Source organism: Neophocaena asiaeorientalis, unplaced genomic scaffold (assembly GCF_003031525.2).
Source record: "Neophocaena asiaeorientalis asiaeorientalis breed wild unplaced genomic scaffold, Neophocaena_asiaeorientalis_V1.1 scaffold308, whole genome shotgun sequence".
NCBI lineage: Eukaryota > Metazoa > Chordata > Mammalia > Artiodactyla > Phocoenidae > Neophocaena > Neophocaena asiaeorientalis.
In genome coordinates this window covers 266,676-280,382 of record NW_020172768.1, presented here as the reverse complement: position 1 = coordinate 280,382, position 13,707 = coordinate 266,676, and the positions used below count along the sequence as shown (strand labels likewise).

The window sequence follows — 13,707 nt, the reverse complement described above, 5'->3', positions numbered from 1 at the left end:
CCACCATTTCAGCTGAGCTCTAACTTGGGCAAGAGTGGGTTTAGATGCAGAGATCTGAACCGGGTCAGCAGAACTTCTCCCACATACTCTTCCCACAGGGAGCCCTACTTTTAAGAGTGATCTGGGAGCTGTATATCATCAAATAATCTTTTGATTCTCCGTTTCTTCACATATATTATGGTTTTTGTTTTTGTTTTTGTTTTTTACAGGGATAAAGCGGTGACTTTGGAAACCCAACTTAGAAACATTTCTGAAAAAGCAAAGGTCTGGGGGGACTTTCCTGGTGGTCCAGTGGCTAAGACACCATGCTCCCAATGCAGGGGGGCCCGGGTTCAATCCCCAGTCAGGGAGCTAGATCCCACGTGTCATAACTAAGACCTGGCACAGCCAAATAAATACATAAATACTAAAAAAAAAAAAAAAAAGTAAAGGTCTTGGGAGCACGAGGCAGCTTTGACCTTCCAATTTGTGCCCCCAAATGCTGGATGTTCCTTGGGTGGGGATGGGGAAGGAGGAGGAAGGGTTGCTGGGGAGGCGGTTATTAAGGAAGAAGATACTCCTTCCCAGCCCTGGGTTTGTGGTTTATCGGCTTGCCGCTAACCAGGGTAGGGGACCGTCTTTTCTTTTCCTCCAGGCAAAACACTCACTGAAATTGCCTGTCTCTGTTATTACTGTCATAAAAGAGAAGCAGTGTTACACACCATGCAGCTGGTGCTCAGAGCTTCCGGCTCTCAGCCACGTTGGCACATGGCAAGAACAAGAGGGAGGAAAAACAAACCAGCACGCACACCCTGGCCAGATGCCCAAGTGCACCAGGGAAGGGCTGGCTTTGAACTCCTCCGATTAAGAAACATAAAAGAGGAACAAAAGGCACCTCTCTCTCGGGACAAAGCTGGTCCTGCAGCACAGGTCACTCTCAACGTGGGACCAGGTTGGTTTGGGGGCAAAGCAGGAGTGAGGGATGGGTGGAACGCTATCACTCTCCAGAAAACCTGGGTGGGGGAGGGACCGCTTGCCTTTCTAAGGCTCTGGCGGTTGCCCATTGCCACAGTAATGGTCTCTGTCATCTAGGCATTCACATGCCAAGTCTCAGGACTTGCTCGGGGTCACCTCACGGTGAGGGGCGGTTCGGTTTCCTGACCCTTGCAAATCCTTTCACTACTGGTCTGGCTGGCATAGTGGGAATCTGTCCTGCTTCTCTGGGGAGTCAGACCCCTCTGTGCAACAACCCAAGAAAGAGTGGACAGAAGCCCCAAAGCCATAAAGACTCAGTGCTGGGATGACCCACACTGAGGCCAGAAGAGATGGTCCCCCAAGCAGCCTCTGTTTAGTCTCCAGTCAGGAACTCAGACAGATGTTACATCCAATGGGGGCAGGCAGAGCAAAGCAGGGCAAGCCATCTCCCATTTTTCTCATGCCCTAGATCAGCCCTTCCCTGAAAGTCTGGAACCAATAGGGCTTTCTTCCCCCTCGGACTTCATTTACTGGCACTGCTGCCCTGCCCGTCCAGGATCGAGTCCGTTTCCCTGCCACCTCCTCAAACTCCGCAATGTTCTTTGAAAAGCAGCAGACAGAGAACTTAGCATCTGCTCACCCATGAAATATCCAGGTGCTGCACTCGTCAGCCTTGGTGATGTAGTTCTCAGGCAGGAGTCCGGAGCAGCCTGTGGTTAGGGACGTGCCGTAGATCCAGCCCTCACTGGTGCTGGTCTGCTCCATGGGCGACATGAAGATGAAGTCCCCAGGGACCAGCTCCAGCTCATCGTCGTTCTGCGGGGTGTAGGGGTAGATCACCTGTAACGTCTGAAAAAGGAGGAGAGGGATGCATGAGGCCCACATCTGACCCATTCTTCTGAGCGCCTCCAGGGCCGGTCTGTGTGCTCTGCTCTAACAGGGCACACGTCCAGAAGCTGACATTGACAGGTGCCCCTGGGGTCTGCAGGCTCTGAGGAGATCTGGATTCAGATCAGAAGGCGTTTCTTCTCTTTTCAGGGTACTGTGAGTATGTGCTGGTGCTCCCGGCTGTCTCCAGACTTTCCTTCAGGCATGTCTTTGCTTCAAAAGATACGGTTTTTAGAAATTCATCTGAAAACCTGTAGGCTCTCCAGTAAACTTCTATACAAACAGGGTTGGACCTAGTTTTCTCTGCTCCGTCTGCCGGGGTAGGTGCCATAATAGACCCTGGAAATGCAACTCATGGGAAAGGGAGTCTTCCATGCAGATGTCACTGATGCCCAGATGGAGACTCCCCTAGGAAGGCTTTGGAAATGAAGTGTTCTCCCTTCCATGTAACTCAGTGGCTTAAACAAGACATGGTCCCTGCCTTCAAGAAGCTTTCTTTAGGGCTTCCCTGGTGGTGCAGTGGTTAAGAATCCTCGTGCCAATGCAGGGGGCACGGGTTCGAGCCCTGGTCCAGGAAGATCCCACATGCCCCGGAGCAACTAAGCCCGTGCACCACAACTACTGAGCCCACGTGCCACAACTACTGAAGCCTGTGCGCCTAGAGCCCATGTTCTGCAAGAGAAGCCACTGCAATGAGAAGCCCGCACACTGCAACGAAGACCCAACGCAGCCAAAAGTAAAATAAATAAAATAATTTTTTAAAAAAAGCTTTCTTTAAACCTCCATTTTTAACAAAGGCCTGGAAAGAAAAATATCTTTCGCAGCCATCAGTGTGTCGTGTCTGTAACCAGCTTTTGTCAGTGAACAGATGGAGACCACGTGTTCCTTCTTTGGGCTCAGAAAAAGCCCCCTGGGCCAACCTCAGGCTATGCCACTTGGCTGATTTATTCTACTTTTTGCCTCCTTTTCTGGTATATAGAAACATCACAGGCATAGGCATGAAGATACTTTGGAAAACATTTCTTTTACTCCGTTTTTGTTAACAGCAGGAGACCTCAAGAATAAGGAAAATATTTTCTGTGTTTCACAAGGGCTAAGAGGGGCTGTTCTATCAGCTTTTCCTTTGATCTTGAAGCTACCAGTGGCAGGCAAAATATTCTGGTGCCCACGTACCGGTTTTTAATTTTGGCCTCTGTTTTCTCATCTGTCAAATGATCCCCGGACTATAAAAGTTAAATGAGACAACCTAAGAAAACTCCTGAGGCCTCTGGTACACAGAAGGAGCATAATTATTTCTACTGACCCATGATGGCTGGCTTTCAAAGGGTTACCTTTCCGTCTAGCTGATGCTGACCCCTGAATCCTGTGTTGGGTAGGCTTGTGAGCTCGTCAGCTCACTGGGGTCAAGGTGGTACATCAGAGCATGTCAAGAAAGAATTTCTTTCTGGAAGTTGCTAATGAGAAGAGCCAGTAAAAATATGGTTTTCCCCCCAGAGAACGAACACGATAACGCACAGAACTCGACTACCTGCTCCACTGGATTTCTGATGTCCCCTTCGGCTCTAGATCTTCTTGCATCCCATCGCCTTCCCACTCCCCTGCTACATACTCACTCAAACCATGTTTCCACACTAACCAGGAAGGGTTTGTTTTGCTGGGTTGTTAAAAGAGGTTAAAGAAAAAAAAATCTTAAATCTATAGGCTAGGTATGTGTAGAGACACCAAAAGGAACATTCCTTTTCCTGGAACAGGGTGGAGAGAGGCACCAAGTCATGGGGAACAAGTCTAAACTCAACTCAGGTTCCTTAGACACCCAAGTGCAGCATGGTCCTGGCTAATGATGCCTTTGACTCGGCAGAAGTGTCTTTTCTTTGAGAACCTCAAAAATGACCTGGGAGAAGAACTCATTCCTCCTTTCACTTGGGGGTGCTGGGGTAAGTGTTCTAGCTCTAGGCGATCTCCAGGGAGATCGAGGCACAGAGAGGAGCAGAGGGGACATCGTGTCCCGGGCAGAGGGTAATTGGACAATAAGGAACTTTGATTTATCGAATAATCAATAAAAAAACCATCAAGGTATTGCGGCAAATCTCAAATTACAACCGGTGCCCAGGTCCCCGTAGCCCTTCCCCACTTACCAAAAGCGTGTGCAAAAGTCAGCCCAAGTTTGGGGGATCTCAGCTCACGTGCCTAGTTTTGTCCTATGTGATACTCTTTTATGCTTAGCATCTACTTGTAAGCACTCTTGAGTCTGTCTCAAGTATGTTTTCCCTCCCTTCCTACTTGGGGACTAAGCTCAGAGTTTGCTGACTGACATCTTGGGAAGGGCAGGTACAGCCCCAGGTGATGACAGGAACTGACCCTCTTTGCCTCTGAAGCCCTTTTTACTCTCAGTAACAATAACAGCTGTGGCGATTTTGTCGCTGTCGCTGTGCCCACTGTGCTGGCTCTTACGGTAGGACCTTTCCGTATGTCCTCTAGTTCAGGCGACAGTCTAGCAAAATATCGCCGGCATTCTGCACACGAGAGAACTAAGGACTGGATTATTTTCTAGAAGTTGCAAAAGCGAATCTAACCACCGCTAAAGGGAGGGAGCCAGGATTTGAAGCCGTGTCTGCCCAACTCCAGAATTCATGCTTTTTCTGTAACTCTGTCCTTCCTCTAGATTTCTAGTGCTTGACACATAAAACTGGCATGGCACACTGGGATCGCTAACGTGGAAGAGATGGTGTGAAGTACAAACAAGCATTTGCAAGCCCACATCAAGTGAGCATCTGAACAGAAGAGGGGTGAGACCCCAGAGGGTTCCAAAGCATCACTTGCTGAGTGTCCTTGCCTAAACCACTGGCCTCCTCCGGACATCTGTCACCTCACTGGACCAGTTAATCAATCCTGCCTCCTGGGCACAGGAGGAGGAGGAAGGTAAGTAGAGGTTTACATATGCAGGAGGGCACAGCTAAAGCCAAATGACCTCGGACGGAGAACTTTATCAGGAGGAACAGTAATAAATGAGCTTTTACAAATAAGAGATAAAAAGAGGCCATGTTATTTTTAGAAAATAATTCATGTGGGCGCTAGCTGCCTCTTTCCCTCCGTGCCAGTCGAGCAGAATGTGGGTCAGGCAGAAAAGCAATTACCCTCTGAGTTAACTGGAGGGCAGTGTTGATTAGAAGATATTCCTTGGAAAATTCCATCGCCACCTTCCTTCTCTTAGAAAGGTGACTTCTCACCGTCCACTGGCATGCCACCCTTGACTTTTTTTTCTCTGCCCTCGGAAGGAATCCAACCAGCCACACCTCTCTTGTTCTATTTAGGGCTCACGCTAAGCAAGTCCAGGAGATTTCAGAATTCTGAAGTAAGATTAAGCCCAGTCTCCTTGCCGTGTCTTTACAGAAACTTGCATCAAATGACTTGGAAGGAGGACATGACATTCCCATCAGCAGAGCCAGACAAATCTGCACGTCCCTGACACTCTCGGGCCCCGCACACAGTCCTGGACCTTTGTCGTGGGTTGGCTCTTCCAAACACTTCCAAAACAACGATGAGGTCCGCCTGGCCTAGACCCTGAATTTCTAACTCTTTTTCATATTTAAAAAAAAACCATCTAAAACAGATGTTAAAAGGCTACGTAAACTAACAAAATATCAGTTCTTTTGCTGCTGAAAAACTAGGAAACAATTTATACGTATGTTCCGAAAATGCAGTTAAACTGGATGACAATTGTTGCAAACTCTGTGGTCTTTTTTTAGATGGGCTGCCCGTCTTCATTGGTCAGAACCCCTGGCTTCTGGCTTCAGTTCTGGTCCTAAATTGCTCTTTAGCTTTGGACCAGCCACTGAATCCCTATGTCTCAGCTTCTCCTTCAGGCAAAAAAGGACAATAAGACTCTTCAGAGATGGCATGTGCTTGTCCTGGAAAGCAATGTCAATTCCTTCAGAAGAAGGATGGCAGGACCACGCCAATCTTTCTGCCTGTCCTGGAATTCAGTTGTCCCTCTCAGGTCTCCCATGTGATACACACAAACTCTCACAATATTTGGTCTGTGCTTTCATTTCATATGGACCACATTTTAAAATTCCCTGGTGGTGCAGTGATTAAGAATCCGCCTGCCAATGCAGGGGACATGGGTTCGAGCCCTGCTCCAGGAAGATCCCACATGCTGCAGAGCAACTAAGCCTGTGCACCACAACTACTGAGCCTGTGCTCTACAGCCCGAAAGCCACAACTACTGAGCCCACACACCACAACTACTGAAGCCCGCGCGCTCTAGGGCCCACGTGCCGCAACTATTGAGCCCGTACTGCAACTACTGAAGCCTGCGTGCTGCAACGAGAAGCCACCGCAATGAGAAGCCCGCGCACCGCAACTAAGAGTAGACCCTGCTCGCCGCAACTAGAGAAAGTCCACGTGCAGCAACGAAGACCTAACAAAGCCAAAAATAAAAATAAATAAATAAAATAAAATTTTAGTATGTTCCATGGTAATTTGCATGCCACAGATACTCAGCAAATATCCGTTAGCTATGTGTTCAGGGTTTGTTTGGGGTCTTTTTTGTATTTAGGTGTTCTCCTCACCTAAGATCAGGATGGTGTCTTCTACCTGTTAATACTGTGAACTGATAGAATATTTAAAAATTTATCAACAATGCTTTTCTATCTATTCTCCCATTTCATTTCTATATCATCCCAGTAAGGTTGGCAGGGCAGATAGAACAATGGGGATATTACACAGCTCAGCCACTTGGGACCCAGAGACAAGAGATGCAAGCTCAAAGCTTCCCAGTGAGCCGGCCAGTGCTTGGATGAAATTCCGGGCCAGATGACTCCTGGGCATTACTTCCCTTTGGTGTCCATCTCCCCATAGCAGCAAGTGCTACTGGTGCTGATGGCACCCCGGCACCCCTGGCAGAGTCAGGAGCCCCAGGGAGACATTACCTCGTGGTTAGCAAATCGGATATCCCGGGAGAATATGGTCGCCACCCAGTCGCACCCGAGTTTGACATCAATGTTCTGGGCGAGTTTCTCTAGGGTGGGCAGGTGGCTGGCTTGGAAGTGGTAAGCCAGGGTCACGTGCAGCTGCTTCTTATGAGGCTCCACGTGCACTTCTGGAAGAAGGAAGGAAAGAGGCAGCTGTTGCATCTCGATGGTGAAGACAAGGAAAAACACAGAACGGTGCCCTGATAAATCTGTTTCCCAAATAGCAGAGGACAGAGTCCCTCGGTCAGACAAAACCTGTTTCTCTCCTTCACAGCAGCGGAATAAAAGTGGGGCGGGGGATAAAAACCCACAGTCCGAGAGAGAAAGAGCCACATGTCTGGCTTTTCTGGACCAGCTGAGAGACAATCATTTTGATCAGCGGCTGCTCACAACAAATCCAGATGCGTGTCACTGGCCCCACCATTCAGATGAGGAAACCGAGACCTAAAGGGATGAGCTAATTTATGTGGAAATAAGGAGCAAATTTTGTCATCATGGGACTCCCCAGGTTATCTTGCCTTTGTTTTGAAATCAAGCCTCTTAGCTTCTGGGTGGCTCTGATGGAGAAATGAGAGGAAAAGATGGACTATTTTCAAAGTTTAAAACAGGGTCTCTCAACATCATTTTGGACCAGATAATTCTTTGTTATGGGGGCTGTCCTGTGCATTACTGGGTGTTTAGCTGCAACCCTGGCCCCTACCCACTAGATGCCAGCAGCACCCCCCAAGCTGTAACAACCAAAACCGACTCCAGACCTTGCCAAGTGACCTCTGGGGAGAGATGGAGCAAAAATCACTCCGACTGAAAACCACAGGTTTAAAGTAGGCAGACTGTTATTCTAAGACACCCTAAAAAGCAAACCAAAAGAAACCAGCCTACCTACACAAGGCAAGAGATTTTGTCTTTTGTCTTTCAGTGAGGGATCCATCTACTGTCCAAGCTCAAACACCACAGAAGATGCAACTAGAGGGGACTTAGGGAATTCCAGAAATTAAGGGGCTTTTGCTCAAGCCGCACAGAGGTAGAAGAATTGTAGAAGCTGGGGCTGTGGTTTTGAGTACTTTTCTGTTATACCACATGCGTTTCTTTGGTGTAAGCCTCCCAAGGCGAGGGTTCTGTGTCCTGTTCATGGATTATAACCCCCCTACCCCCCAACCCGTGCTCAGCACCCCACGGGCTTTCAGTATCTGTTAAATGAATGAAGACACACGAATGAATCTCCTTAAACCATCGAGGATGGAGGATGACACTTCATCTACTCGCTGACGGAATCTGGGTCTGCCACACGTCTGAATACCGTGACACAAGTTCTAGGGCAAAGACCTCATGGCCCGTTTCCCACACCGGGCCACCCAGTTCTCCGAGTCGCCAGCAGGGGGCCACACCAGGGCCGAGAAGCCAGCCAAGCCCACCGGTTCTTGCAGAGAGGACTCAGATGGCTGGGTAGGCGCTGGCTCGCTCCCTTCCTGGCAGGAAAGCCAGCAAGGACCCGCCTGCCTTTCGCTCAAAATGCGCCTTATGAACTGGCCGCGTCCTGGCTGAGACCTGCTTTACTCACTTGCGAATGATTTGGGTTTTGTGGCTACAACATTAGATTTGGTTCTTGTGGGAGTTTTAGTGGTTTTGACAATAGCTGCTGTGGGATGAAAAGAGCCATTTCCCTGAGGTGGAGGGATGGGAACAGGAAATAATCTGCCTATGAGGCCATTTCTCTGAAATTTTATGCTCCTGTGAAGGGGGCAGGTTCCACCGAAGTCAGAGAGCAGAGATGAGTCCCTGGGGACGAAGGGGTGGAGGTGGGGCATCTAAGGAGACCAGGTTCCCAATGCACAGAGGTGACCTAAGGGCCCGGGTTCCTCTGAGAGTAGAGACCTCACTGTGATCCTGTTCAGTGACGCTGGGCCCTCACCACACTCTTCCTAGAGTCCTGAGCCCTATTTGGGGATTTTCTGGTAGAAAAGGCCACTGAGAAATAGGCCCCGAGCTGGGGATGAAAAGAGCAGAGTGGGACACAGGCAGGTGAGGTGGAGGCCAAAGGTCAGGAGCCCAGGGAGCAAAGGGCGGGGCTGGCCAGCTGGGGCCTCCGCCAGCACTGCGTTCAACACTCAGGACCCGGGTGGGCAGCTCACGCCCTCCACTCTGATCAGGGAGATGGCCCACCGGCCCCAGCACCGTGCTCCCTCCTGCCTGCGCTCATGCCACCTGCCCTCCTGCAGGGCCCTATTCCCATCCGATGGATCAGCGTCTTCCCGGAGTGACTGTCCTTTCTTCTGTGAAGGGGGCCCCACTCCATCATCCCATGGCGGGATGATGGCCTCTCTTCTCACAGCTCTTATGACACGGTGCCTGGAGAAACCACCTCTTCTTCCCTGTTGTGTTCCTCATGGATAAACACACAGTAGGTGCCCAATAAATACCTGCTGATCGTGATTTCATTCTAAAGGGACCAAAAAGACTCCCCGCCCCCCACTGTCTGTCTGTCTCACGGCAGACGAGGCCCTTGCGGAGCTGTCTGCACCTGCAGTCACACAGGAAGGCTTTGCAAACCTCTGCCTCCTGTCCCGTCTCGCCGCCGCCCGCCTTTAAGTCAGCACACATCCTGAGCATCCCTCCAAACTGATTCCTTTGACGGTAAACCTCAGTTGTTGGCTTGAACTGAGACCTCCCATGCAAAGGGCAGGTGACATTGTAAAGGGGTGGATAAGGGCCCTTTTGAGGCTTAGGGGCCTGACTACTGGGCTTCAGCAAGTCGAAAGGTGTTGGCTCAGTGGATTTGATTATTACTGGATGCTAAGTGGTTCCACTCTACTCTCTGCGCTGTATGACCCCCTGAGCAAAGACCTCAGTCCACACGGAGGGGACGGGGAGACCCAGATGAACACCTGCCTGGGATGGGGGTTTGGAGGAGGAAAAGAAGGTTCCTTGGGAATTCCCCGGCGGTTCTGTGGTTAGGACTCCACGCTTTCACTGCTGAGGGCCCGGGATTCGATCCCTGGTCGGGGAACTAAGATACTGCAAGCCAGGCAGCATGGCCAAAAAAAAAAAAAAAAAACCACACACAGAAAAGTTCCTTATTTCTGAACAGGGAAGAGATGGTGGGGCTGCAAAGGAACACATTTATAGTTCAATGGGAACAGTCATTTATGTACCTTCAACGTGGGTGTCAGGGAGTAGACACTGGACCTGCTCTCAAGGAGGTTAGCAGAACTGTAACTGAATTTTTTTTTTTTTTGCGGTACGCGGGCCTCTCACTGTTGTGGCCCCTCCCATTGCGGAGAACAGGCTCCGGACGCGCAGGCTCAGCGGCCATGGCTCACGGGCCCAGCCGCTCCGCGGCATGTGGGATCTTCCCAGACCGGGGCACGAACCCGTGTCCCCTGCATCGGCAGGCGGACTCTCAACCACTGCGCCACCAGGGAAGCCCTGAATATTTTTTAAAGGGGCAAGAGGTGTGGGGTGCTGCGGGAAACGGCTGTGTTCTTGGGCACGTTCTGCCCATTCCTGCAGGACCCTCTATCTCCCGACTCCACCCTCCTCCTCCACAATCATTTCCTGTCCCTTTCCTTCCCGACTTTCCAATTCCCAGGGCCCAGGGCAGGCCTGGCAGCTGGCAGCTCACCGGTTTTGGAGGCAGCCTCCGCAGCAAAGTCGGCGGCAAACTTCTTGAGGACCTCTGCGCTGTCTTCCTTCACGAAGAGGCCGATGAAGTTGGAGGAGGTATAGAGCTCCAGGGGCAGCGGGGCTGAGAACTTACATTTCCAGCGACTGACGGTGGTCTGCAGGGCTTCCCCCAGGGCGTCCACCTTGCTGTCCTCACACTGGCAGGGAAACAAGAGGCTTCGCTCAGGGACAAGGGGAGATGTCTGCCGCTACTTACCTTTGGCATCCTTTGCCCAGAGCTGGAGGCTGCTAACTGAACCATCATTCCTGTCTGTGAGCAGGGAGAAGACCTGCAGCCTCCCAATTATCTGGAAATGGACTATCCAACCAGTCAATTAAACTGGGGCGACGGACAACCTCTCCCCTCCCTCTCTCCCTGCTCCGATGTGCTCCTCTGAGCCCCGCCAGAATGCAGTAGGGCCGGTCCAGCAGAAAGCAAGCATGAGGGACGTGCCAAGAGAGTGTACAGCACCCCCACGATAAGTCGTTGTGTGTTTTCTACAGTTTTGCATCGTTTGTGCCTTTTCTATTCCGCTTACATGATCCAAAGTTGACTCTACCTCCACCCCCATGATACTTGGGAAGATGAGGCCCCAAGAGCTGCAGTATCCTCCCCCTCCCCCTGCCTCCCCCGGCACTAGAAGAAACAATGAGAGTGTCTAAAACTCTGAATGCTTTTGAGAAAGAGCCTGGATGACTAAGAGGAAATGATCATCATTTTAATTTTCAGCATGAATGGTAAAAGAGAAGGTGTTAGGAACATATTTTCACCTATAAAAGGTGGAGATGGGGGAGAATATGAATGAGATTCTGGAAAAACAACCCTCAATATTAGAAAAACATATTGTCTTAAAATGCTACCATTCTGCTTCATTGTGACAACAGCTAGACACATCAATTCTTCTCCATCTCTTCAGAGAACCAAAGTAGATGCAATATGTTTACATTTATTGGAACGAGAGGGATTTGATTCAGTCTCTGCATAAGCTTCATGACAGCTAGAATTATGGGCTAGGTAACTATGGCAGGGGAAATGTATCCTAGCCATCTCTAGAAAGATCTAGCACGGCAAAACCTGTGGATGGTGTGCAGGAGGCTAAAGTCTCTCCCCCCATCTGTAGATTATGTTTTGCATCCCCAGCTCTCTAATGTCTGCTCTTTCCTCGTGAGAGGGGAGGGAGATGACAGACAGGAGAAGCTAGGTTAAGAGAATCCATTCCCCTTGTGGCTACCAGACAAGTGTGTCACCCAGTGGGTCAGGCTTGTCCCCTGGGTCCTGAGGAGCACACGGTCATCACGATGCCACACCAGACCCAGGGTGCACCTAGGTCTCGGCAGGTGTTAGAAGGAGGACCAGGGTGAGCAGCCGTGGACCTCACTGATTCCTCAAAGGCTCACCCAACTCTGGAGCCCGTGACTGTTTCTACCAACATCCTGAGAGGCTCTCAGCTTTTTTTTTTTTTTTGCGGTTCGCGCGGGCCTCTCACTGTTGTGGTCTCTCCCGTTGCGGAGCACAGGCTCCGGACTCGCAGGCTCAGCGGCCGTGGCTCACGGGCCCAGCCGCTCCGCGGCATGTGGGATCTTCCCGGACCGGGGCACGAACCCGTGTCCCCTGCATCGGCAGGCGGACTCTCAACCACTGCGCCACCCGGGAAGCCCAGCTCCCAGCTTTGACTCCAGTCCCCCGGGGCTGGAGGGATGCAGGCGCCCCGGGGTGGGGGGCTGCGGCTCACCATGAAGAACTGGCAGAGGGTGATGTGAGGGAAGATGTTGTGCGCCTTGTTCTTGCCGCAGATCTGCTTCGACTGCTGCCAGAAGTCGGAAAGCTTCTGCGCTAAGGGGCCGGTGGGGCGGAGGTAGAGGACGTACTCCCGGGGCAGGGGGTCATCCAGGAAGGGGTCGCCGACGTGGGAGAACAACCTGCCAGAGAGAGGGGGGCCGAGCATGCCTCACTTAAGAACAATGGAAGCAAAGGGAGAACTGACATCAAGGTCCATCCTGGGCAGCCTCCACCCCACCAAGCACCGCGAGCCGGGAGGGTTTTCAGTTTTGTACTTTAAAAATCTACCCCTCGAAGCTCACACTTTGTAACCAACTCTCAGATGCACCAACTTCTCTACTCCTGCCTGTCCTATCGCATGGGCATCCCACGACTCCCTCCTAAGGCCGCTCTCCAGCAAGTGTTTTGGATCAACCCCAAATCCTTTCCCAGGCCATCAGTACTGTTCCAGCCCGGCCTGTCCCTCCAGCTCCGTCTAGGATTAAACGCGTGTGTCTCCAAAGATGAGGGAAGCTTGGAGGGTCGCCTTGTGGGGTCAGCCCTGGGTAGTGATATCCTGGAAGGTAAGTAAGTAGGATATTTCTAAATCCATTTGCCCGATATCTAGGATGGATCTTTAAGTGAGTGGAGGAGGGGGCGGAAAGCATGACAGAGGCTCTGTCTTGGAAATGCTCTGAATTTCTTTGACAGCTCTGAGGAGAGCACACTCTGGGGCCAGGACGGGGGAGGCGAATGGCTTGATGCACCGGCTGGTCACACGGTCTTTGGGATCCTTCCCCTCCCCCCACCCCGCCCCCAAAGGGCCCGTTAGACACAGGCTGCACATCCCTGCTCATCCACATACACTTAGAGTTAATTACATGCTATTTTCTCAATTTATTTATTTCATACCAACCAGTCGCATGCTGCCTGAACGCTTCTTCCTCCTGTGGACGCCAAGGCTTTTTGTCTGGAATAAGAAATCGGATTTCTATTGTTAGTATTTTTAGCCTATCAGCTTTTCCCACTGCAGTGGCAAGAGTTGGGTGTGAAGCAGGCACTGTGTAGGCTCCTCAAGGGTGTAGGGGAGACACCTGCAGCTGGGCATCCCCCCAGGGGTCACAGCAAGGCACAGGGAGGTTAGGACTTGTGATTAATTTCCATGTAATTAGCATTGGATTTGCACCAGCCTAACAGCCCATGCCGTCTATTTTTAGCCATTTCCACATTAGACTTTTATTTTTGCTTCCCTAAAGGTTGTCATGTCTTGCTTTTCCCTCCTTCCCTTTCACCCACTCACTCTTCCTGACCCAGATCCCCTACAGAACATTTTCTCATTCGCAGCCTTCTGGCAAAGTGTGCTAGAAAATGGTGCTTTTAAAAAAAATTTTTAATTTACTTAATTTATTTTTTATACAGCAGGCTCTTATTAGTTATCTATTTTATACATATTAGTGTATATATATCAATCCC

At 50.6% G+C, this 13,707-nt stretch overlaps 1 protein-coding gene across 4 annotated transcripts in view; it reads right to left on the bottom strand.

The window, feature by feature from the left end:
* UBASH3B (ubiquitin associated and SH3 domain containing B) overlaps window positions 1-13,707 on the bottom strand; it is a 145,052-nt gene that overhangs the window by 25,064 nt on the left and 106,281 nt on the right. For 3 of the 4 annotated variants that reach the window (XR_003002653.1, XR_003002654.1, XM_024740701.1), the window contains exons 2-6: window positions 13,151-13,204; window positions 12,209-12,395; window positions 10,435-10,633; window positions 6,774-6,943; window positions 1,595-1,803 (exon numbers count right to left, since the gene is read on the bottom strand). Coding sequence is in view for 2 of the 4 variants with exons in the window: in XM_024740701.1 (XP_024596469.1) it covers window positions 1,595-1,803; window positions 6,774-6,943; window positions 10,435-10,633; window positions 12,209-12,395; window positions 13,151-13,204 (819 nt within the window). In the remaining 2 variants the exon portion in view is untranslated. Of the gene's footprint in view, window positions 1-1,594; window positions 1,804-6,773; window positions 6,944-10,434; window positions 10,634-12,208; window positions 12,396-13,146; window positions 13,205-13,707 lie in introns of all 4 variants that reach the window. The other variant, XM_024740702.1, reaches the window with a different exon arrangement.